This window comes from Podarcis filfolensis (assembly GCF_964270895.1).
Source record: "Podarcis filfolensis genome assembly, chromosome: 5".
In the NCBI taxonomy this organism is placed as follows: domain Eukaryota; kingdom Metazoa; phylum Chordata; class Lepidosauria; order Squamata; family Lacertidae; genus Podarcis; species Podarcis filfolensis.
The window spans coordinates 69,660,687-69,684,607 of NC_139608.1; the positions used below are offsets into that span (position 1 = coordinate 69,660,687).

The window sequence follows — 23,921 nt, forward strand, 5'->3', positions numbered from 1 at the left end:
CTTTAAATAATTTACCAGGGCGGTGAGAAACCAAGGCAACTGTCTTGATTGCATGTCTGAGCTTCTCTGGTGTGCTCCTGGCACTATACTCTCAGGGCACAAAATCCCATAAGTTGCTGCACCAAATTATCACCGCCCGCCCCGCCCCCCCTTTTCCCCTTTCAACTTTCTTATCAAAGCTTGCATTTTCAAAGGAATTAATTTTTTTGTTGGCTTTGCCAGATCTCCAGAAATAGCTTGGTGATATCATGCCTGTGTCTGTCTTAGAAATGTGTATAAGTGCTTTCCAGGTAGTATTTTTAAACTATAGAAATGGCTTGATTGGGACTATTTCAGCAGGAATTTCCTGTCAAAGTCTCGTCAGATGAGCAGGGCGTACTTTTTCAAAATGGCCATTTAAAGCCTTCAGAGGGCTAGTTCACATATGCATGTTCAAAAGTCCTTATCCGTTTTTACTGCTGAGTTGTTTAGGAATATACCAAGAAAAAAGCACACCAAGAACTCAGACCAATGTAAGTTTAAATAGTGGGAGTGGTCCCCACAAAATGCATTCAGGTGGGCATTATCGACATGTGGGTTGAAAGATGATTGAGTGCGGAATTGAGAAGGTGATATCAGGGAATTGCCAAAATGGAATCTTAATTTTACGAGGCGTATAATTTTGAAGATGTCAATTCCGCACTTGATCATCTTTCAGCTGACACGTCGATAATGCCCGCCTGAATGTGTTTTGTAGGGACCACTCCCACTATTGAAACTTACATTGGCCTGAGTTCTTGGTGTGCTTTTTTTTTTTTGTATATTTAATAACAAGAACTCCAACTTATTTAGAGTTGTTTAGGAAGGCATGTAATTGGTAGTTTGTCGGCTAGGGTATTTGGGTGTCCCCTAGTTTGTCTTGTATTTATTGTATGGGTTTATTATTTTTGTTGAAGTCTGATAGAAGATAGAAGCTTTTGGCTTGCCATGTATTTATATGAAAACAATTAGAAAATAACAGTTCCTTGTCTGTAGCATCAAACAATGACTTGTATATGTGGGTGGTCTGTGAATGCTGCAAGACTAAACCCCCTTTCCCAGTAGAAGTCAGTAGAGTGGGGTAGCAGCATATACTTGACCTCTGGTCATCAGCATCACCGTGGCTTACTGAGAGGGGCATAGTGGTAGTGAGGTCAGCGCAGTGCAAATGCACAGACAAAGCAAATCTGGCCAGTATGTTTGCACCACGCTGACCTCATGGCCACCTTGCCCCTCTCCCTCCAAGTAAGCTGCAGGAGCGCCAGTGATGGGAGGTCAGCTAAGCACCCGTGCCACCCAATACTGCTTCTTCCTCTTTTGGGCTCACTTCTGTTGGACCTGGGAGAGGGACTGACTCCAGCTATAAAGACAGCTCCTGCCACTAAAGGTGCCTAGCATGGTTTCCCCACCTGTGTTTAGGGTATGGTTGTTTTCGTTAGCTTGCCAATGTGGGTATAAAATACTACATGGAATGTGTTTGATACGGTTATTATTTTCATTGCACCTGTATGTTGATAATCGTTTTCTGTTATTGTGAGCTGCTTCAAGCAAAATTTGGAAACATGGCATATAAATAAACCTTGTGATGATGAAATTATCCATAGCTGAGCCTTTACCACAGCTACAATTTTCATATTGCCCCGTGCCAATTTATATACATTCAGCTGTGTTGAATAATCAAATGGTACACATGTATGTATAGGCCAAAACTGAAAGTATCTTCCAACTCCCACTACCAATATTTCATTTTTTAGTATTGGGTAAGTTAATGGGATCCCTCTACCTTACAACTTGACTTGCCTTCCTCTGGTTTTTGGAGTGAGGCGGGATTGACACCACTTTCTCCTTCTACTTTCTCCTATCTTGATCAGATTTGTCACTTTCTTCCATTTTCCTTCCTCTTCTTAAATCTCAATAGCATTGCATGGCCCTTCTTAAAATGACCAGAAGGAGCTGTGTTTAAATTGTTCAGGAGTATCGTGTCATTGCAAATACCAATTTGCTGTAATGCTGTATAGCTTTACTATATGTGTGCAAGTGCTATATTTATCACAGCGACTAACAAAACAAGAGATTAATTTTTCATAGTGAAACATTTCAGCTTTCAGTTGCTCTGAAATGATGTGTTTGTGTGACATAGATATAAAAAAAACTGCTACGAGTGGGTAATAATAATAATAGTTTTATTGTTTATGCCCCGCCTATCTGGCTGGGTTTCCCATGTCAGACATAAAAAACTTCCCTGAACAGGGCTGCCTTCAGATGTTTTCTAAAAGTTGTGTCATTCTTTATCTCCCGGACATCGGATGGGAGGGCGTCCCACAGGGAGGGTGCCACCACCGAGAAGGATGTTGAAGCAGCATTTTTAGAACTTCTGGTGATGTACCTGCTTTGTGAAGTCTTTGCTCACATTCCTGTATGGAACTGATGTATAGGAACAGTTAGAATTGTAGCTGATGAAATTAGTAACGCCACTCTGTTGCTTCACAGCACTGTCCACACCCAGGGGTGCAATTTAGGTAGGCCGGGCAGACAGTCTCCCTTGTGTACTGTATAATCATGCCAGAGCCCCCAATCCTTCTGTGACTATTTGTCTTTTGTTGACAGTACTGCTAAAGTTATCTAGGTGTAAAAGAAAAAGAAAAAGATTGCAACAGATGTTCTTAGCATACATTGGGGGGGGGGGTTGTTTTGCTTTCTTGTGAAATTGTACCCTTTGAACCTTATTGAATTCCTCTGCAACCCTGCATACACACACAGCTAAAATCTCCTGTGCCGAATCTTCCCAGTCTCAAATGGTGCTGCTGTTCCTCAGTCACCAAGTGTTAACTGCAGGCATAAAGGTAGCCTTTACTCTTCACAGACTGCTTGTGTGAGAACAGCCCACTTTGCACAGGCTAATAAACCAGACTAATAAACCAGTACTAGTGGCTCTCTGGGAATAGCACTGGTGGCATGTTTTTCTTCTTGATTATAATTTATTTTCAGTTTCTGCCCACGATGATGAAATATACTGGACTCCATAGGAGATACACAATAACAGTGTAATTACCTCCTATTTGCCATGTTGACTGATTACCCCCTGAGCTAGCCTCTTAGCACTATTGAGAACATGAATATGAACATGATTGTAGAAATGCACACCTGTCTTACTGTTTCAGCTTGGAAGGAAAAAGCAGCGGGAGCTTTTAACAGTGTGACCGTATACATGCCTACTCTGAAGTAAGCCCCAGGGAGTTCAGAAGGGCTTACTTCCAGGTAACTACAGAATTGCAGCCAAAAAACTGGATTCAACTAATGGAGTCCCACTAGCGGAAGCCCCGGTGCAAGGTCTTCCGCAATGGAGGTTTTTGCCCCCTCTTCCCACGTGCCCCCTACTCCCCACCACCACCAGCTGGCTTCAGGAGGGTCGAGCAGACCCCCCAGAATAGCATGCAGCAGGGAGGAGAGGGGAGATTGTTGCATCTTGCAAGCTGGAATGCTTGTACTGACAGAACAATGTACTTAGTGCTATGCAGAATTCCTCCCTAAATATGTTCTTAAAATTCCAATTTATTATAGGTGCTAATTTAGCTGAAGGCTAAAGGGAGTGTAAGAACCTGAAGCTCAAACAGAAGATTTTTGGGAGTGATTTTTTTCCAGCTGTTAACATTCTGGCATAGTTATAGGAGCAAAGAGCCTCACTAGGTTTAAAACAGACTTTGGTAAATTTACGAATAACGCTGCGTGGCTCCTTCTCTGGTCTTTTGGGTTCAAGGAGGATTCCCCTTTATCTCTCAGTTGAACGCCTCCCTGCCCTTTTCATGTGCCCTCTAGCGCTACAGCTAGAGAAACTAGGTTGACTACCCATCTAAATTTCTTTTGAGGTAATTCTCAGGACAAATATACAGAGATAGTGACGGTGTGTGTGTGTGTGTGTGTGTGTGTGTGTGTGTGTTGTTGTTGTTGTTGTTGTTGTTGTTGTTGTTGTTGTTGTTTTGTGTGGAGCCGCATTAGATTGCCCCCCACCCCCAGGGCTAGAGTAAGGGTGCACATCAGACCAGACACAAGTGTTTGTTAAAACAAGCCACCACAACTCCATTGATTACAGAGAAGTAAGCAGAATTGGCATGGCACAGGAGTCTTCAAGTACACCCTCCTTCTGAGGGAGTGGGTCACTGGGAGAGGGTCTTCTCATTTGTGGTGGCCTGTTTGTGGAATTGTTCCCCAAGGTAGGGTCACCTGGTATCTCAAATGATCTATTTTTATATTGTAAACCACCCTGTGATCCTTGGATGAAGGGTGGTATAGCAATATAAGAAATAATATTAACAATATCTTTTTTGTCTGCCAGTCAAAGCCTTTTTATTTTCCCAGGCTTTGGGTAGCTGATGTATTTCTACTTTGCTTGTTTTATTGATCCTTGCCTTTACTCTGCTTTTTTAATCTGTTGCCTTGAACATTTTAATTGAAGACTATTATAAAACGATTTAAATCCATTAAATAAATAAACAAACCACAATGGCGCCCATTCATTTGGTACTGGTAGATAGGATGGCCAAAAAGGAATGGTTTGCTGTGGACAATCCATTTTTCAGAAGCTCCTCCATGTCAACTTGTACCTTTTGTGTTCCAGTTCTTCCCTTCTGCTAGTCTGATATGTAATGACACTACTCTGATCTGCTGCTTGGTGTTTGGCCATATAAACACTTCTGACAGGAGCTAACAACATTGGTGCTAAACCACACTGCCAAAAAAAATAATAGTCATGTATATGAGATTTAAACCCAAGCCTCAGAAGTTCAGCCAAGGAATAGAAGCGACATGTGACTTTTAAAGTTAGCACTCCCTACTTTGTACTGTATAATCCAGTAGCAGAGGAATTACTCAGCAAATTGTGAATAACCCAGACAACAATAATGGAAGTGGCTGGGGGGGGGGACGGGAGATGACATTAGTCAGATTTGTTTATTTATTGTGACTCACACGCTTGTAGAGAGAGGGTTCCTGCCCTGCTGTCAAGCAGTCACAGCACAGAATTCTGAAAGCTTCCCTGGCGAGCAGAACCTCCTCTTCCAGAATAAGCATTGGCGTTGCTGAGTGAATCAAATGGGCCTCCAGAGGCAACATCTTGCTAAAAGCTGCATCGCGTGTGACAGGGGCATTAGGACAGACGTAAAGGAGAGTGTCTTTGTCAGACGTTGTCATCGTGTTTCTGTCTGGCATTCCTAACCTGTATGAAAACCGTGTTCTGAGGTTGCCGGTGCAGATACAGGAGCGATAGAAGGAAGCTGGCCAAAATGTGTGTTGCTTTATTAAAGGCTGTATTTACAACTGTAATTCTTTCCAGGTAAACATCACTTTACTGGACATTAATGATAACTACCCCGTGTGGAAGGATGAGCCATACTTCATTAACTTAGTAGAGATGACTCCTCCAGACTCGGATGTCACAACGGTATGTGCTGGTGGGGAGGGGGAAAACATACCCACGATTCTTTCTGTAGTTCTGAACCACCATTTTAATGTATTATGTAGATGTGCAGATTTATTTATTTTTAAAGCAGGTATGAAATAAAAAGTAATTGGCACACATAGTCTGCAGGTGTGTTTGGCCCACTTTACCCAAAAGAAATACTCATAAACACAGAAGCAGTTCAGCTGGAGGGGTGGAGCCAGAATGCTAACTTCCCAGCAGCTGTGTTGCTGCTGCTTACTGGGAAGGGGAGAGATCAAGGCTCTGCAGAGGCACCTGTGGAACCAATCGGGCATTCCCACTGACTTCCTCATTACCACATCACTTCCCCTTCCAGTAAGCATCATTGCTTGTCCAGATATATTTGCTCAGAAGCAAGACTCCTTGAGACTCTCAGGTAAGTGTGCCTAAGGTTGCAGCCTCATTCTCTTAACTTTGGATTTTGGAGGCTTGGTTGTGGTTGCTCACTGGCGGTGCAAACACATTTTGAATATGGGCAGAAGCATTCCCTCCCGTGAACACAAAGAGACAGTGCCTGTTAACAGGCTGTGAGAGTCCCTGCTTCCAGGACCTGACACTGGCCTCTTACACATCTTCCAGGGCCTGATATTAGTGCAGTTCAGGTACAAATAAGTGTTAAAGCCAGTTTTCTATTCTGGCAATTAAAGTGCCGTGGCAACATAAGAAGTCGAATTTCCCTGGATAAAGGCCGGTCAGTAGATAGCCATTTTTAATTCTATGTTTCAGAATGTACTAATAGAATAGGGATAGAGATCATTAGATTAGGAGCTGATGGATTGTCCTTCATTAACCAATGAGAATGCATTGCTAGCTATCCCTCTTTTTATAATCAATTGTTGAGTCTTGCATTGCAAAAAGGTTACATGGCTGGGCCAGAACTCCTGATAAAATAAAAGCAGTAAATCCCATATTCATTTTCACAGCTTTCCTTGCTTTTAAGTGGCATGCAGTGAAAATAAATTATTGAATGTTACTATTATCCATTAAGGGCGAAGGGGAATCAGCAAAAGGTGTGATAGAAACCAAGAATGGTCAGCTGGTAGTCTGCAGGTAACACCAGGCGCATACACAAAAAGATCAATGTAATTAAAAGAGAAAGATTAAAAGCATTGTTATTTATTAAATTTATATATCACCCTTCAACAAAGCCAGTTTACAAAGCATGCACTGAACAGAATACAGAAGTTGTCAGTTTATCACATAACTCTAAAATCCAACACCTGATTGCAGTGTTTGCACATTGTTTTGTCAGGGAACTGCTCATGATGTCCTCTGCACACCAGCCAACAGGGAGCCTTCTGTCATGCTGCATCACAGCATCTCTGGCCCCCATGGTCTGTGAGAGCTGCTGCTTGTGGGGCCTGATTCTGCCTGCCTTTACGCTGCTTAATAGAAGCAGACACAGCTAGCGTATCCATGCAGGGAGACCACTGCCTTATCCCCAATAATCCTAGGTGCTAGAGTAGGTTCTATTGAACCAAAGCAAACTTCTTCTTTTTCCTGAGTAGGCATGGTTAGGTTCTCACTAGCTAGGCTGCAATCTTAGTTCAGGAATACCTGCCTGCTTTTGAATTTGCTGCAGCAATTATAGTGGGAAATAAAGCACTATATCAAGGGCCATGTGCTTCCACCTGATTATGGAAGAGCAATGCTTCAGCAGTCCCAGAGGAACCTATTGTAGAAAGGACCGTACAGCAAAGATTGGCCCATTCCTTAAGAGCTTCACTTATTTGGGGTTTTTGGTTTTTTGTTTTTGTTATTTGAAGCATTTTTGCCCTACTCTAAAAGAGTCCTCTACACACACACTTTCACCACACATACACCCAAATTTACAAGGCTGGCAGACCCTAGTCTAAATTCCCCAGTCTGCGGTTTGTGAACAAATACTTGTCGGAAGGATTACGGCCCTTTATTTTATTTTTAACATAATGACCAATTGATCTTGCTGTAAAGACGTGTGGATTGCCAGTAACTGTTAGCGATGATTATTTATTTGTTGCAATTAAAGGCGTAGCCTCTGTAAGGTTAACGATAAAACAGTTTGCAATGAAGCAAAATTGCAAGCGACATCAATCATGAACTGGCCGTTTAACCCTCTTTTGCTTCATCTGCAGCCATTCCCAGTCCTTCACTGGGGAGTTTGGGTATCAGGATTTCAACTGGAATACAAGAGCAGGCTTATAACCAGTAACAACGTAGGTCAGCAGATGGCATACACCTTCTTTAGTACAGTGGTTTTCAAACTTATCTTACAGTGGTACCTCGGTTTACGAACTTAATTCGTTCCGGAAGTCCATTCTTAAACCAAAGCGTTCTTAAACCGAGGCGCGCTTTCCCTGCTGAGGCCTCCCACCACCAGTGTCCTTCCACCGTTCGGCTTCCGTACATCTTCCGAGGCAAAGTTCGCTAACCAGCACACCTACTTCCGGTTTTGCGGAGTTCGTGCACCAAATAGTTCGTTAACAGGGCTGTTCGTAGACTGAGGTACCGCTGTATAGGAAACCTCAGAATTTCTTGGAAGCTTAGCAGAGTTCCTTAATGGAGAGGGTTATATGCTCCTTTCGTGATGGGAAATGGTAAAGTTCCAATATGTCTGGTTAATGCTAGCATGAACAAAGTGTGTCCCTTAAAGCATAGCACAGAATCCTATGTGACCCACTAAGGTTCCGTGAAAGATGAGCAGGTCGTTTTTCTCAGCAGACAAGTCAATATATAGGAGGTTTCCTGAAGGGGGTAGAAAAAGAAAAGGTTAGTGGTATGTATTTATTTAGTCATATGAAGACTGTAACAGTCGCTGCATTCCCCCCCCCCACTGGCATTTATTGGATTTTGAAGCACCAAGGCTACATAATTTATTCCACATCCAGTTCCTGTACCATGAACTCTGTTTCCTCTGCTGTGGTTCTGGACCTTAATGTGATTTGGAAGGCATAAAATCATAGTCCTCACATTGCACTCGCAGTTCCCATCCTTTTGCAAACATGGCATAGTCATTCATATTGTGTGTATGTGTGTGTGTGTGTGTATGTGTATGTGCATTAGGGTTGCCTCCGTGTGTTTTAAAGTAAAATTTGGGGCCAATTTCAACTTCTTTCCCAGCCTTGCTTGCGACCTCCTTCAAGGACCTCTCTGAAAGGCATTGATTTAAAGCCTTTCAAATCCCTCTGGCAAAATAAAAGAGAAGGAGAGGGAGAATTATTCTCCATCACACTAGGAGAAAAATGACGGGCGTGAAACAGAAAATAAATGAGGGGAAAGCGGAGAGAATCCACAAAATCATCAAACAGGAAAGACTGTGTTTTTTAAAAAAAATACCGTAATGAAACATTAATCTTCTGGGGAGGAGGGGAAATAGCAAAGGTCTCTCGTACAAGTTCACTGTGTAGAAATTAACTCTCAGTTACCTTAACTGGCCTTTGAGCTCCCCCTCTCTCCCCCATCCATGAACAAACTTCGCCCCCTGAGTGCCCCATCAGTCTTGACAGGGCTTCAACTCCTTGTACTTCTGTTTCTGTTAGGGAAAATGTGTTGGCAACTTAACACGAAGTAGCTTTAATGAAACATGAAATCAATTGTGCATGTGCTGATCAAATACAATTTATTTCTATGTAATTAAAAAGTAATATAATGACTTCAAAATTCCAAATCTGGTTCTCATTTAGAACTCCTGCAACCAGTCAGTTTCCATTTCAAGATGTTCAATTACAGATTGATTCACTGAAGTAAATTCAGCCACCTTTTCCCCCCACCTTGAAGTAACCTTTCCAGTCTCCTTGTAGGAGACGCAATATTCTTTAAGTCATGTCTTTGTTCTTATTGTGTGTAATTTGTTGTTCGTTCCTACTATGGTGTGATGGTTAGTGTCAGACTGTGACCTGGGAGACCAGTGTTCGAATCCCTACTCAGCCATGAAGCTCACCGGGTGACCTTGGGCCAGTCACTGTCTCGGCCTAGTCTGCCATACACATGCCTTTGAGCTCCTTGGAGGAAAAGGTGGTAAATAAATATAAGTAATTTAAATAAAATAAAATATAAACAGTCATTTTTGACCAGGTACCTGTAGTCCTGAAGACGACTTATTTTTCTAAGTCATCTTCAGGACTACAGGTACCTGGTAAAAAATGACTATATTTTATTTTCCACACCATCAAAATAAAAAGCATGCCACTTTAAAATAGGTCTAAATACTAAACAATAAAAACAAACAGGCCCAAGCCAGAACAGCAGCAGCAATGAAAACATTTGCAGTTTACTCGCCAGTGGGAAAACTTGCAGGAAAAAGGTGGTTTTCAGAGAATTATTCTTAGTGGATGACCGTAGTCAGGGAGTTTCACAAGAGAGGTGCCACTGCAAAGAAGACTCTGTCTAGTACAAAATAGAGCATGAAACAAAGGAGCCTCTGTGTATCTTAAAAGATGAAGAGGAACATGGAGAACGGCACTTCCAAAGATTCAGGGGCTGTTTGTCACTTTAGATTCATCTTCTGGTTTTGCAAATACTTCAGCATATATTCAGAAGTCTTTACAAATTAAGACATAACGTATACAGTATGTATTTGCAGCCACTGTCCTGTATTCACCTTTGGAGGTGATTTAAAAATAAAAGACAGTTTTATACAGTGCGATCCAAGTCAAATGGGAATCACATTGTGAGCATGAGATTGTGGGGCAACCAGTCATTTCTGACTACATGAGGATTTTATTGAGGGCAAACAACGCCCTCAATTCATTCTGAATTAAAGAGACAGTGCGAGTTAAGACTATGATAGAGAGTAGAGCAGGGACACGTTCACCATTCAGGGTTAGGGCAATAAGAGGGTTTCATTTGTCATTAGTGATGTTCTGCAGTAGCCAAATCTGATTTGGTACATAGTGATGTCACAAAGAGCAGAAGAAACCCTCTCATGGAACTCACCATGAATGGGGGAGCGAAGAAGGAATTTATTTATTTATTTGTCAAGGCAACCAGGATGACGAATTCCCTTTTCCACAGACACCTGCCTCTGAATAACGCAATGAACTTTCTTTTGCATCCTTTCTAATCTCCCCCTTTCACCCGGTGGACATACACAGCTGGCAAACAGGAGTTGCATCTCAAGGAATACAAAGCCCCTTGCAACACTCTGCCAGCAAACTGAAATGTTGCAAATATTTGCAAATTAATTGCAATATACAAATGAGCAGTTTCCTTTAGCAATTAGCATGGGTTGTGCGGGGTTGTACTAAAGTAACCATGATTGCAACTATGTTTGGATATGATAGTGTGCTTTATTTTTTTAGATCATAATTTTTTTGTTTATTTTCAACTTCAACGTAACAATAACAAAGGAAGAAGTTCGTGCAAGCACATTTGAAAGCAAGAGCAAAATGGAAAGAAAAACCCACTAGGCAAAAATAAAAATAAATGCAGTGTTATGACAGGAGCCATGGGGATAATATCTGAGGATATGGTCTGTCCAAAAAGGAAAGTGATCATTTGGTGGGCAGCTAGTACATCCAGGTTGAGTTAGAAAGATTAGAAAAGGCCAAGATTAGAAAAAGCTGTGAGAGGGTGTTTTGTAAAACCAAACAAAATTATTTTTTTAAAGGGAAGGACATGCAAAAAAAACAAAAACATTTTGAACATCTTTGATGAGATAATGTGTTTTAAACTCCCCAAACTTCATGGCCTCCCAGCTTAACTGGAATGCTGTAAGTGGAATGATCCTTTGCCAGGAAGGGGCAACAGAATTCTGATTCTCCTACATTCAGTTATTCTGTTTTGCCTGGACATTTTTTCACTGGCACATCAGCCCTGGTGACTGTTGCTGTACCACGAAAAAAGCATGAGAACAGCTTCTTCAATGAGACTGTGTTGTGTACTTAAGTGAATGGAATCGGAGCCATGCTTTTATTCCCCATCTTTTCTGTTTCATGCTTCAGTTTAGAAGTCAGCCATACAGATGTACTAAAAAAATGAAAAAGGATTTATTTATTTTTGGTCTCTTATCAATATACCATCACTCTTTTGATCTCCGTAGGTGGTTGCTTTTGACCCAGACCTAGCAGAAAACGGTTCCCTCGTGTACAGCATTAGACCGCCAAATAAATTCTACAGTCTTAACAGCACCACAGGGAAGATTCGGACAACAGGGGTTGTCCTGGACAGAGAAAATCCAAACCCCCAGGAAGCTGAGCTCATGAGGAAGATTGTGGTCTCCGTCACTGATCGTATGCTTGCTTCAATTGTTCTGTGAATACTTTAGCGCTCCGTTAACTACCTGCTACACATTCTTACATACTAGCTGTCACATTCTTATATATTTTGTGCTCTTGATTAAAAAAAAAACCACATCCCTCTATAACTTTCCCCCATAATAGGTACATAGCAGGAGTAGCAACAATTATAGATTGCTTAAAGTTAGATAAATGCTAGCTTCTACACTCTTACTTCTGCAATTTATTTTAACGGTTTTGTTATCGCTCTGACATTTCCCAAGTCTGATTTTTTTTTTCATTGAAAGTGAATTGCCAATTACTTGAAGAGGAAGGAACAGGGGTTTCTTCTTGATATATAGAGGTTCACTAAGACAAAATATTAGAAATTGTCTTTTTCAATCTTTGGGGTGCTCGTGGGACTAGTTGTGACTCTTCTGATCTCTGCAGGTGGAAGACCACCATTGCGAGCCACCAGCAGTGCCACAGTGTTTGTAAACCTGCTGGATCTCAATGACAACGACCCAGCTTTCCAGAATTTACCTTTTATCACTGAGATTCCCGAGGGACTTCCAGCAGGGTCATCCGTTTTCCAGGTGAACCGGTGTTACTTTTGATTTCAACCATATACTTGCTGAAAGGTGTTTCTTTAAAAAAAAACACCAATCTGTTTGGGCTTCTGTTGCAGATGTAGTGATGAGTAGTAGTGGTACTTTCCTCACTGCAGTTTTACTGTAGCTTTCAGTAAAACCAGTGCCCCAGAATGTTTTAAGGGAGCAAATATCTCATACATTTTCTCTCTGATGATCACACCTGACTTCTATCTACATTCTGTGCTACTTGTTGAAATAAGCCAAGAGGAAGTTGAGAAAGCTAAACCACACAGAGGAACTGATAGACTCGTGACATCAGATCATTAGTTCACTCGCTTTTCTTTACAGCTGAATGTGAGTTTGGCAGCCTTAGTCCGTCTCTCTCAGCGTAGTCTGTTCAAGAAAAAGGTGAACACATTCAAGGGACTAGTAGCGCTGGTTCTTTCGCTGCTCTGCATGTGATCTGCACTGTATTGCTTTGCCCTTAAGCACAAAAAAAGGAGTTCCCATTAGTTCCAGTGGGACATCTTTTTGCAGTGCAAATTGCAGGCACAATGCGGCTGATCCCATCTCAGGAACAATTTTGGTAGCAACTTTGTTTTATTTTTAATGAACCAGGTAGCACTAGGTAGCCCCGTACTTGAGTTAAGGCCATGTGTAAATTTGGCCCTGAGCCCATGGGAAGTGATAATGTGATTCTGTTGGGATCTTCTGGGTTTCACCTTTATGAGAGGGGGGAAACTCATCAGAACGTTGTGCTTCACTTTTTGCTTTCTGTCTCAGGTGGTAGCCATTGACCTTGATGAAGGCTTGAATGGTCAAGTGACATACCGTATGCAGGTGGGCATGCCTAGGATGGACTTTGTCATCGACAGCAGCAGTGGTCTTATCAACTCCACAGCTGTTCTAGACAGGGAAAGGATTGCCGAGTACTACCTCAGGGTAGTCGCAAGTGATGCAGGAGTGCCGTCCAAGAGTTCTACCAGCACTCTCACGGTCAGAGGTGACTGAAGAACCGAAACACTCTGGATGCTGTCTCACTGTTACTGCTGTGTCATTCTTTTTTTAAAATAATAATGATAATAATGTATTTAGTGCGAGTGGTTGTCTGCATTTCAAATGGGATTTCTCACCTTGTCTAATACCTTCAGATAATTTTCTGTGCTTAGGTTGAGTCAAACTAGGGCTTAAATCCGTGGTTCCCAATGTGGGGCACATACCCCACAATGGGGCAGTTTGATTTTTTTTGGGGGGGAGGGGCCAATTCAAGAATGAGTTCAACCAAGTTAATGGCCTTTTAGGCTTCCTCCACGTGAATAGGAGTTCACTTTTTGAATAATAAGAATTATATGGCACAGGGGGAGGCATCAGGATTTTAGAGATGCTTAGATGGGGCATGGCCAAAAAAAGGTTGGGAACCACTGGTTTAAATGCTCAAGGATTGCCCAGCACAGAGGGTGGGAAAATGCTCACCCGAAACAGCCGAGGGAGAGGAGGAGAAATGTGTAACTTGACTAGGGAGTAAAATTTAAAAGTTCTGCCTTGTTGAAGATGCAAATTTTGATGCACACAACCCCACCCCAAAATAGGCTCAGGCAAGGAGGCTTGAAAATCTCGCCCGGTCCTGCTGTTGCAGTTCCAGAATTTTTCCACAACAATTTTTAAACTGCCAAGAATGCTGCTGTCGCTCTTTAGGAGCCCTTCCTCCAACATTGTGAGGGCGAGGGCAAAGGTGGGCAAGCCTTGGTTTGATTTCGTGCAGGTGGCAAGGAGGGGTAAAAGGAGAGGGGCTGTCCAAAAGAGAAAGAGAGATTTTAAAAAGAAAGAATGGAGGTGGCAGAAAGAGAGGGGGAAGGTGTGCCTTCACTCCACTTCCCATGCTGTGCAAAGAGAACATGAGAAACCCTGGATAATGTGAGAGGAACCCATGCTCTCTCTGTTCCCTGTGCTACCAACCCTCGTGGGAAAGAGCATCAGAATGGGCTCCTGGAGCTTTTCACGATGAGCAGGTGGGCTGCAGCTCCCATTCTGCTAAAGCAGTGCAAGAACCCACCCTTTTTGTTTGTGTTGGCCATTCTCAGTTTGTAGCTGCTCTAGAAGTTGTTATGCGCATGGTTGTAGTGATGATAACAAAGAAAGTTGGGTAAGATCCAAAAGGGTTTGGAGGGCACTCTTTATTGGACCAACACGGCCACTCCAATGAAATGTTTAACCTGTTACTATTAGTTCATGTTTAAAATGCTTTTTAAAATAAATAATAATAATTTATTTTAGGTTTGACCCCAAGTCATTTATAGCTAGTTTTTAAGGAGTTTTTTAAATACAATCTATTATGCACTTTGGAAAGTGTTTCTGTTTGGTTATTCCAGATACTTTTCTGCTATACAATGATAGAAGAAAGTCTCCACAACTTTAACTTCAGGTGTCTAGGAATAGAACGCATTTGTATGTTTTGAAATGTTATGAACTTACCTCAGAATTGAAGAATATCAGTGATAAAAATGTTTATGATTCTTAACTATTTGTAACTCTGGAACTCCCACAGTCCATTTCACCACTGCCTGTTTGCCCTTTCTCCTACTTCCTTGAATGGGCTTTTTTAGGGGGTAGCTGATGTGGCATAGTTCTGATCCCTAACTGAACTTCTATGGCAGTCCCTAAGGTGGCGCAACGGGTCTGGGCACCTGGCTGTTAACCAGAAGGTTGGTGGTTCAAGCCCACCCAGGGACTTCCTAAATTGCAGGAAGGTTGGACTTAGATGCCCCTTGGGGGGTTCCTTCCAACTCTACAATTAATATTATTGTAATATGCATAGAAACAATGGGATAAGCAAACACATGGCTTCTTACAGTGGCTGACGCTCCACCTTTTAGCCATGCCAGGTATGGCTTTCAAGCATGGCTCAGAGTCGACCTTGATCAAATTCTCTCTTGTAGTTTTAGATGTGAATGATGAGAACCCCACCTTCTTCCCAGCTGTCTACAACGTATCGCTTCCTGAAAACGTACCTCGTGATTTCAAAGTGGTCCGCCTCAACTGCACCGACGCTGATGTGGGTCTCAATGCCGAGCTCAGTTATTTCATCACAGGTATCAAGTCTTTCTGGTATACTTCAGAAGTAGAAGCCATGTAGTTCAGAGGGGGCAGAGAACACTGGTCAATCCTTATTGCTGTGTCCTCCTTTTTCTTCCTTTCAGATTTTAGCCTCTCCTAGGGTTGGCGCTGTGGTCTAAACCACTGAGCCTTGGGCTTGCTGATCAGAAGGTTGGCGGTTTGAATCCCGCAACTGGGTGAGCTCCTGTTACTCGGTCCCAGCTCCTGCCAACCTAGAAGTTCGAAAGCACACCAAAAAGTGCAAGTAGATAAATAGGTATCACTCCGGTGGGAAGGTGAACGGTGTTTCCATGCACTGCTCTGGTTTCGCCAGAAGCGGCTTAGTAATGCTGGCCACATGACCCAGAAAAACTGTCTGCGGACAAACGCTGGCTCCCTCGGCCTGTAAAGCAAGATGAGCGCCTCAACCCCAGAGTTGTTCACGACTGGACTTAACTGTCAGAGGTCCCTTTACCTAGAGTTGGCATTCATCCGGAATTTCCCAGACATTGCCAGGATTTGCCCGTTGGAAACAGTGCCTGGGCAAAAATTGCTGAAATGTCTGGGGAAATCTGGAAATGTAGGTTTTGGTGAATTTCCTTAAAAATAGCTCAAAAACTTGCAACCCTAGCTTCTCCTAGCCCCAAAGCTCAGGGTGGGTAACATTGAAAAGGCATAAAATCCTACTAGCACAGAACAAAAATAAGCCAACTCTTGGTTTATTAAAGGTTTGGCCTCTTTCCCCTTAACTCCATGCAAAGGAAACCACCACATAATTCTGCTCCTCCATCTGTCACCAAGTAGTGCTCTTTCTCCTCTCCCTTCTCTTCCATACTTATTTGGGAGTGGTTCATAGCTATTTCAAACCACCCCCACTTCTCTAGCTTGATTCCTGGGGAAGCATCTCTTCCTTGGTCTGTAACCAGCCTCCTTTCCCTCCTTGGGAATCGGTTGTGGCACCGTGGTGCAGAGTATTGGTGCAAAGCAGTGTGGGGAAATTCATGTAAATGAAGACAGCCAAGGGGGCTTTTCATCCTGCTGTTAGGTTTGCAATGGCTAATTTGCATGGGGATTTGCATATGTTTCCCTATGATGCTTTGCAAATGATAGCAGAACTGTTTTGGGTTGTTTGCTCCTGAGAATTATCTATGCTTCATCAGACTGAAAGAGTCATCAGCTGCCTTATGTCTGCAGAATGTGGATATGACAATTTGAGAAAGGCATTGTCGCTGAACTCATTTGCAGTGCTTGCCGAAGTGCAGCCCGGTAGGCCATATTCTGATGTAGACAATGGCGTGAAAATAGGTCTTCATCTTCTTTGTAAGGAGCTACTTCCGTATAGCAGATAAGTTCTGGGTATGTCCGCATGATTCTTTTGGAATTTTTGTATGATTCCTCCTTCAGAATAGGTCAGCCACGTGTAGCAGGCTATCATTTCAAGTCCAGAAACAGGGTGGGCAACATTTGAGATACCTCTTCCTAAACAGGGCCATCTACATCATGGAACTGCTTGGGCCCTTGGCTGCAATGCCATCCAATATGGCGCACGATGCAGCCTGTGTCCCTGTGCACAACCTGTAGTAGTTACTTATATTTTTGAGTGGTAAACAATAAGGGACAGCCTGCCTCTCTAAATGAAAGTTTCCTAAACCATGTTTTTGACAGTTGGGATAAGCAAAAACAAGCTGTCCAGCATCTGAGCTGTATGAAAGCAGCACTTCCTGGAAGACTTCGGCCATTCTGTGTGTGGATTAATGTTTGCTAACAACAATGCGCAGGAAGCATTACAAACATGCAACATAATCTAGTCAAGGTTGAGCCTCACTGACGTCAGCGGAAAATATTTATGTATAATAGTAATAATAATGATAATTTATTCCTTATACCACGTCCATCTGGCTGGGTTTCCTCAGCCACTCTGGGTGGCCCCCAACAGAATATTAAAAACACTATAAAACATCAACCATTAAAAAACTTCCCTAAACATCCATGGCATACGTATGTTGTGTGTGATTCTGACTAGCTCAGTTTGTGAACCACCAGGCCAAATGCAGCCTGTTACGTACACATTATGGTCTGTTATGTGATTGACAATGTGTTATTCCCCCACCCCTTCACACCCACCCACCTGTGTTTTACACATAGACTTTTGTTTGTTTGTTTGTTTATACTGTAGTGGCCATTGTCAAAAATAAAATAAAAAAAGAACTTGACCAACCCCCCTTTTTAAAGTTTTTTGCAAGAAGCAAAAGTAGGTGATTAATTGACCTGTGACAAACTGTCATACATGGCTGGTGGGGAATTTCAGCTTGCTGTGTCACAAGCTGGGCAGGCCTGCGATCTCACATTAATTGAAATCAGTGGGACCTAAAAGTATGCACACCTTACAGTCCCACTGAAACCAACCAGGTATGAAAGTCCTGGCTCAGATCTTACCAAAAACAAATAAGTTTTCTTTACTGGGTGCCATTGTCTCCCTGCTTGGATTATTGGACCTAGAGTGGCATTCCACAAGCACATATTATTTCTGAAGGCTCTAAAACTTGTCCATTCTCGCCCTCTGCTGCTCAGAGTCCCCAATGACACCCTATATCTTTATTGTACCATATCGGTTAATGTACAGTAATTACATTATAGCAAGGGGGGGGGGCGAATCAAGAATCAATGTGTTTAACGTAGATTGAAAGAAAGCATTGCACAATTATCAAGCCATGCAACCTTGGAAAGCCTTTAAAGCAATAAAGCCACCATGATTCAACAGCAAATTAAAACAAGTAAGACTGAGATGGAGTCCTTGAAATCTCTAATTTGGGCCAGCACTGGCAATATGGCTTGCATTTTGCTGTTCCATGTAAATTTTGAGCACTCTTAGAAATGCTTTTGGGAAACACACAATTCACACTGAATCCTTAAATTGCTTTAAATTTCTGTGAAGCAATTAGGAGGCAATCCTGCGGCAAGATCTGCCAGGAGGAGCACCTTAGGACGCAGCAGATCTCTGGATTACCAGACTGATTACCAACTGGGGCGGGGGGGCGGGACTTAGGCTGTGAAACATTGCTTTAAAGGTTTGTTGCTGCTGAACTCGGTATGGATCTGTTGTAACTTTACTCTGACTTAATTTACACTGGCTTTCTTTATGCCAGTTTATTTTGCCAAGCATTGTTCCCATAGGCAAGTCTCCCATAATCCTGTCCCACAGGGACATAGGTGGTTTTGTGTCTTCTGTGTAAGTAATAGGAGATGTTTCTGCATTATAAGTGGAAACCAGTTTCAGACCTATTTAGCTGTTGGAGGTCTACCCAGGAACTATGGGAACTGTAGCACTATAAAGAGCCTAGATATGGCTGACTAAACTGCGATTCTCAGGCCATGATAGTCAAAAATTGCACGAAACAAGTTTATATTTGTGTATATAACAACTAAAACATGTAAACCGAATTGGAGTGTGTGTTCTCATTTTTCTTGAATTTTTGAATCCATTTTTCATTTCAGAAGTTTGATCATGAGTCCCTTAGGAATGATGTTGTTGACCTTTTTGTGTATTGATGTACCACAGTCAGAACTAAAACTGTAAAAATTTCTTGTAGCAAAAGACATACTCAGGGCAAAAAGACTGATTGGGTTGATAAATTTATTCCAAAAGCATTATCTTTCACATCTTGTGTACAGAGTGATTGACATGTAGCGTCTGTAGGTGGTCATGCACATAAATGTATGTATGTACATTGAAGAAGAGCATGTGCTTTCTGAAGATCTTAGTTCCGCATTTCATATTCCTAAATACAAGTGTGTGTTTTTTAAAAAAAACCTGTGTCCTCATTCTTCTTTGAATTCCTTCTTCTTCTTCTTTCCTTTCCTCTGTTTTTATAGGTGGGAACCAGGATGGAAAGTTCAGTGTCGGTTTTAGGGATGGAGTAGTTCGAACAGTCGTCAGCCTGGATAGAGAAACCATCCCATACTATACGCTTATCCTGGAGGCCATTGGTAAGGATTCCTGTGGACCGCTTTTGTTTCTGTTATCTGAGCAACTGATGTGTCTCTTCCAGACTGCCTCATTTGGAGTGCAGTGGAGAGGAAACAGTTTGCAAAGGATTCGTACAAATTAATGGTGCAATCTTCTGTTGCCATTTCTGAAGTTTCCCTTCCAATTCCATGAGCAAATCTCCATCACCGTATGAAGCGAGATGGTTTTGTTAACCACCTCCAGTTAATCCTGGGCCTTCCACACACCTTTCTCTCATGTTCTGTAAAGAAGCCCCTTTGTAGCTTTAGATGAGAGGGAAATTCTGTGTCTGATTAACTTGCTAATGATAATATTCCCCGGCGTACTGTGTAGTGAAATGCAGCCAGTCGCTACATACTTGGGTTGAATGTAGATTAATGAAGACAACTAGCACAATCAATGGGATTTAAGTGCTCAACAATGTCTACTATTGATCACAAAGAATTTTTTCCATGTAGCGCAAATTTATGAAAGACTTGACGTTATTTGAAATGGAATATAATTGGTAGGATTAAACATCTTTGTGGTATTAATAATTCTGCAGTTTCATACTGATGCTTCACTCAAGTTAATAAACATCTTTCATAGGCTTTTCAAGAAAGCTGAAGTAAAAAAAAAACTTAAAACAATCACAGTGAATTTGACATACATTAGAATCAAAGCAAAATAGATATATCTGATGCAGGTGTTAAACAGATAAACCTATACATTGTGTGTGCAATTTACAGTAAATCATATTTTAAATGCACACTAACTATGATGGAGCCATATATGTATATTTATTTTCAACAGCTAGTAGCACCATCCTTTGGCACCCTTATAAGTTTTACTCTCTCTGTGATAATATTTCTTTGGCAGTGCAACAGGAAGATACCCTTGTTGGCCTTGTAGGTCTGGAATCTGGAACTGGGGAGACAGATGTTAGTCCCAGTCCCACATGAGAGTCCCTAGTTTCAGAACCTAGTCAGGCTTGACTCTTACAGACCTTTCAGAGTCTAGGAAGAAGAGAAGACACCCAGAGAAAGTTCAGAAGAAGATGACCAAAATGATCAAGGATCTGAAACAGCTACCTCTATGAGAAAAAGTTACATTTAGAGCTTTTTAGTTTTTAAAAAATGGTGAATAATTGGGGGGAGCAGGACATGATAGAGGTATATAAAATTATGTTGGGTAGAGAGAAAGGGTTTAAAGAGAATGTCAGAAAAATTAGGGCAAACGAAAGGGTGTGTACTTCTTCACACAGCTGCAATTTGCTACAAGGCAATGTAATAATGGCCACCAATTTAAATGGCTTTAATAGGGAGTTAGATGAATTCATGAGGATAAAGCTAGCCATGGCTCTGGTATACCTCTGAAAAACTGCTGTGCATCTCCATACTGGTTGCTGAGAATCACAAGTGGGGCAGGTTGTACTTACGTCCTGCTTGTGGGCTTCCTATAAATGTATTGGTTGGCCACAGTGAGACCAGTGTGTTGGATTAGGTGTGCCTTTGGCCTGATACAGGGGGAGCTGCTCTTACCTTCTTACCTAGAACTGATAGAGTTTAAGGTGCCCCCCAGAAATTTGGACTCAGACGGAATGTGTGGAATGATTTGAGAATGACCGCTCCCACATCAAATGGGGGCGCCCTTTGCGTGGTCACACACACACTGCGTGGTCGCACACACACCCCCGGATCCCAGTGGGACTCCTGGTAGTTCGGGCTGGCTTCATCCTCCCCAGGCTGGATACCTGGAGGTCTCCGCCTACCTCAGCCAACTGCCCAATTCCGCCTGGGGAGGCATTGCCAGGGGATTGGCCAGGTAAGGGGAGGGACCGGTTCCTGCCCACACAACAGTAGTCAGTAGACCTGCCTTTTTCCTAAACATTGGGAGATTAAGTTGGACCACTTTTTTCTCACAGATAACGGTCCAACAGGCAAACGGAGGACTGGGACAGCTACTGTATATGTCACTGTGCTGGATGTGAATGACAACCGGCCAATCTTCCTTCAAAGCAGCTACGAAGCCACTGTTCCTGAAGACATCCCTGACTACAGCAGCATCGTACAGGCATGTAACTAAACTGTTTGTTCTCGGTTAAGATCTGGTGGGGGCAATGGAAGAAGAGAAGCAATAAGCCTGCCTGCTCTCTTTCTCTCTTCATCCTAGCTGTTACCTGGTGTCACAGTAACATGATACTAAGGTTAGGCCATACCCCGTACCAAGGTTTTACTACTTTATGTGCTTTGCTGAATTTAGCAGTCACTTCCTCTGTTGTTGGAAAGTCTAAGAACAGGAAGCAGGGCAATTCATAAACAAGTGAGCAGCATCAAAACGATCAGGAGACTTCGAGTAACAGATTTAATAACACCATTTCAAGAATAAAGAGGGGGAGCGAGAGGGTGGGGGGAGTCAGGCTCAAGGGAACACAATTCATTAGCTGGGCATCGGAGGTAACTGTGCTACAACATGGTAACCACAAAATGATTTCTTCTTAATGTGATAATGGAACACATCGCTGGAACTGCTGTACTGACCCAGGGAATGGTTTAAGCATAAGAGGGCTCCTAAACAGAGCTACTTTCAGTGACGCACTGGCTGAGCCTTCCAGGGGCCTTTCTTGATGAAATAGGTATACTTTGCTAGTCTACAAAACAGCTTTAAATAATAAATTGGGATAGAAGAATTTGGAGCCTCGTTTTGCTGCTTTTGTTTCCCTCTTTGAAGCTAGCCCTTCATGGGATGAATGGCAGTAGAGCTGGTAAATGAATGAATCCATTCACATCATGTCTTTTGGCGTTCCCAGATTTTCTTCAAAACCAAACATTTTTATTTTCTCTAGCAAACACAGAGGGGTATTTCCAGCATGCTCTGAGTTGGCTTCTTGTTCCTTGAATTCCCCACTCTAGCCTGCCAAGAGGTATAGTGAGGTTGCAAGCTTTTGTTCCATATCACATGGAAATTTTGCACAGCAGCAGGTCAGTTATATAAGAAGTCTGGGGTAATGTCAGTTGACTGGGGACAGGAGGGGATTGCCTCCAAATACCCAGTGCTATTTTTCTAGAAAAAGAGGTGCCAGAGCTCACCACACGAACTTCTCCCTTGTTCTCTTAGAATGGCAATGGTGCTTACCTGAGAGATGCTGGAGCTGAGCTCTGGTGAGCTCCAGCTGAAAAGGAAAAAAAAAGCCCTGTAAATAACCTAACCGCTAAATCTGAAAGTATCATAGGTGAAGATATTGCTATGGTGGCCTTATGGAATATGAAGAATAATGTACCCCATAATGGAGAGAGAGAGAGTGAGCCACCCCCACACACACACATATACACAAGGTTTTTGTTGTTGTTTAGTCGTTTGGTTGTGTCCCACTCTTCGTGACCCCATGGACCAGAGCATGCCAGGTACTCCTGTCTTCCACTGCCTCCCGCAGTTCATAACTTTTATATGCCTGTTGTCTTTGTCCATGGAGTTTTCTTGGCAGGGATGCTGGAGTGGTTTGCCGGTTCCTGCTCCAGGTGGATCATGTTTAGTCAAAACTCTCCACTATGACCTGTCCATCTTGGGTGGCCCTGCACGGCATAGCTCATAGCTTCTCTGAGTTGTTCAAGCCCCTTCGCCATGACAAGGCAGTGATCTCACCATATCTCTGTATTAGGGATTAGGTTGAGATTGTGCCTTGCCAAAATTTGAACCAGCAGCCTGCCCATTACACATTCTCTCTATATAGCATTGTGGCTCAGGCCTTCCTACCACCACCACCACCCTACACTTGTAGTAGAGGAGTCAGCTGTGTTTTAACACCCAGAAGCAGACTCCTATGGGCCCTATAGGAGATGCTTTTGCTTCCTGGCAGGACCAGCTCCTGGTATCAAACCTGCGTAGATTGCAGATGAGTTCCTGATAACTTCAAAGTTCTCTTCCTCCACCACCAAATAAAACTTGCAAGGCGGCTGTTTCATAATGTTGATTAGGCCCTTTTGATGGTTTTAAAATTAAAATATGTCAACGCATCAAAATATGATTTTGTATGGGAATGACATAAATGCTTCAAGATTTGCTTTTGTTTATGCAGTCACATTTCTGATTGTCTCTTGATATTAACATGAGAAACTGTGATAGGGAGCAAAGCAATAAGAAACAAAATTGAACAGAGTAGCCAAGTCCTACTGAAGAGACCACAATAAGATGCTGTTTCAAATAAAACGTACTACGGGAATGTCTGCAAGGGAAAGGCATTGGGTGCCTATGAGGGCTCTCCTGTGAAACTCATTTTAATAAATTGGAGAGATTGCTTTTCTGACCAAAACGAAAGGAAAGTCAAACGCATTAAAGTGAACATAAACGCTGTCACAAATCAAATTCGGGAAACAGACATTTTTTTTTATTTTTAGTTTAAAATCAATTTTACAACTGAGTGAGTCAAGGGAGGTGTGCTCTACCTTCATTTAAAGTTTGTGTTTTGCCAGCTTATGTCATAAATCTTCTTAAAGTGATTGGCACCATGAACTACTCATGTTCTGAACTGGGAATTTTCCTGTGGTTCAGATGCAAAACTGTCC

At 42.4% G+C, this 23,921-nt stretch overlaps 1 protein-coding gene across 1 annotated transcript in view; it reads left to right on the top strand.

The window, feature by feature from the left end:
- The window catches only part of CDH23 (cadherin related 23), a 398,874-nt gene that overhangs the window by 258,663 nt on the left and 116,290 nt on the right, over positions 1-23,921 (top strand). The window contains exons 21-27 of the mRNA XM_083614292.1: positions 5,348-5,455; positions 11,514-11,703; positions 12,139-12,284; positions 13,065-13,284; positions 15,218-15,370; positions 19,248-19,361; positions 21,284-21,432. Coding sequence (XP_083470418.1) covers positions 5,348-5,455; positions 11,514-11,703; positions 12,139-12,284; positions 13,065-13,284; positions 15,218-15,370; positions 19,248-19,361; positions 21,284-21,432 — 1,080 coding nt within the window. The remainder of the gene's footprint in view (positions 1-5,347; positions 5,456-11,513; positions 11,704-12,138; positions 12,285-13,064; positions 13,285-15,217; positions 15,371-19,247; positions 19,362-21,283; positions 21,433-23,921) is intronic.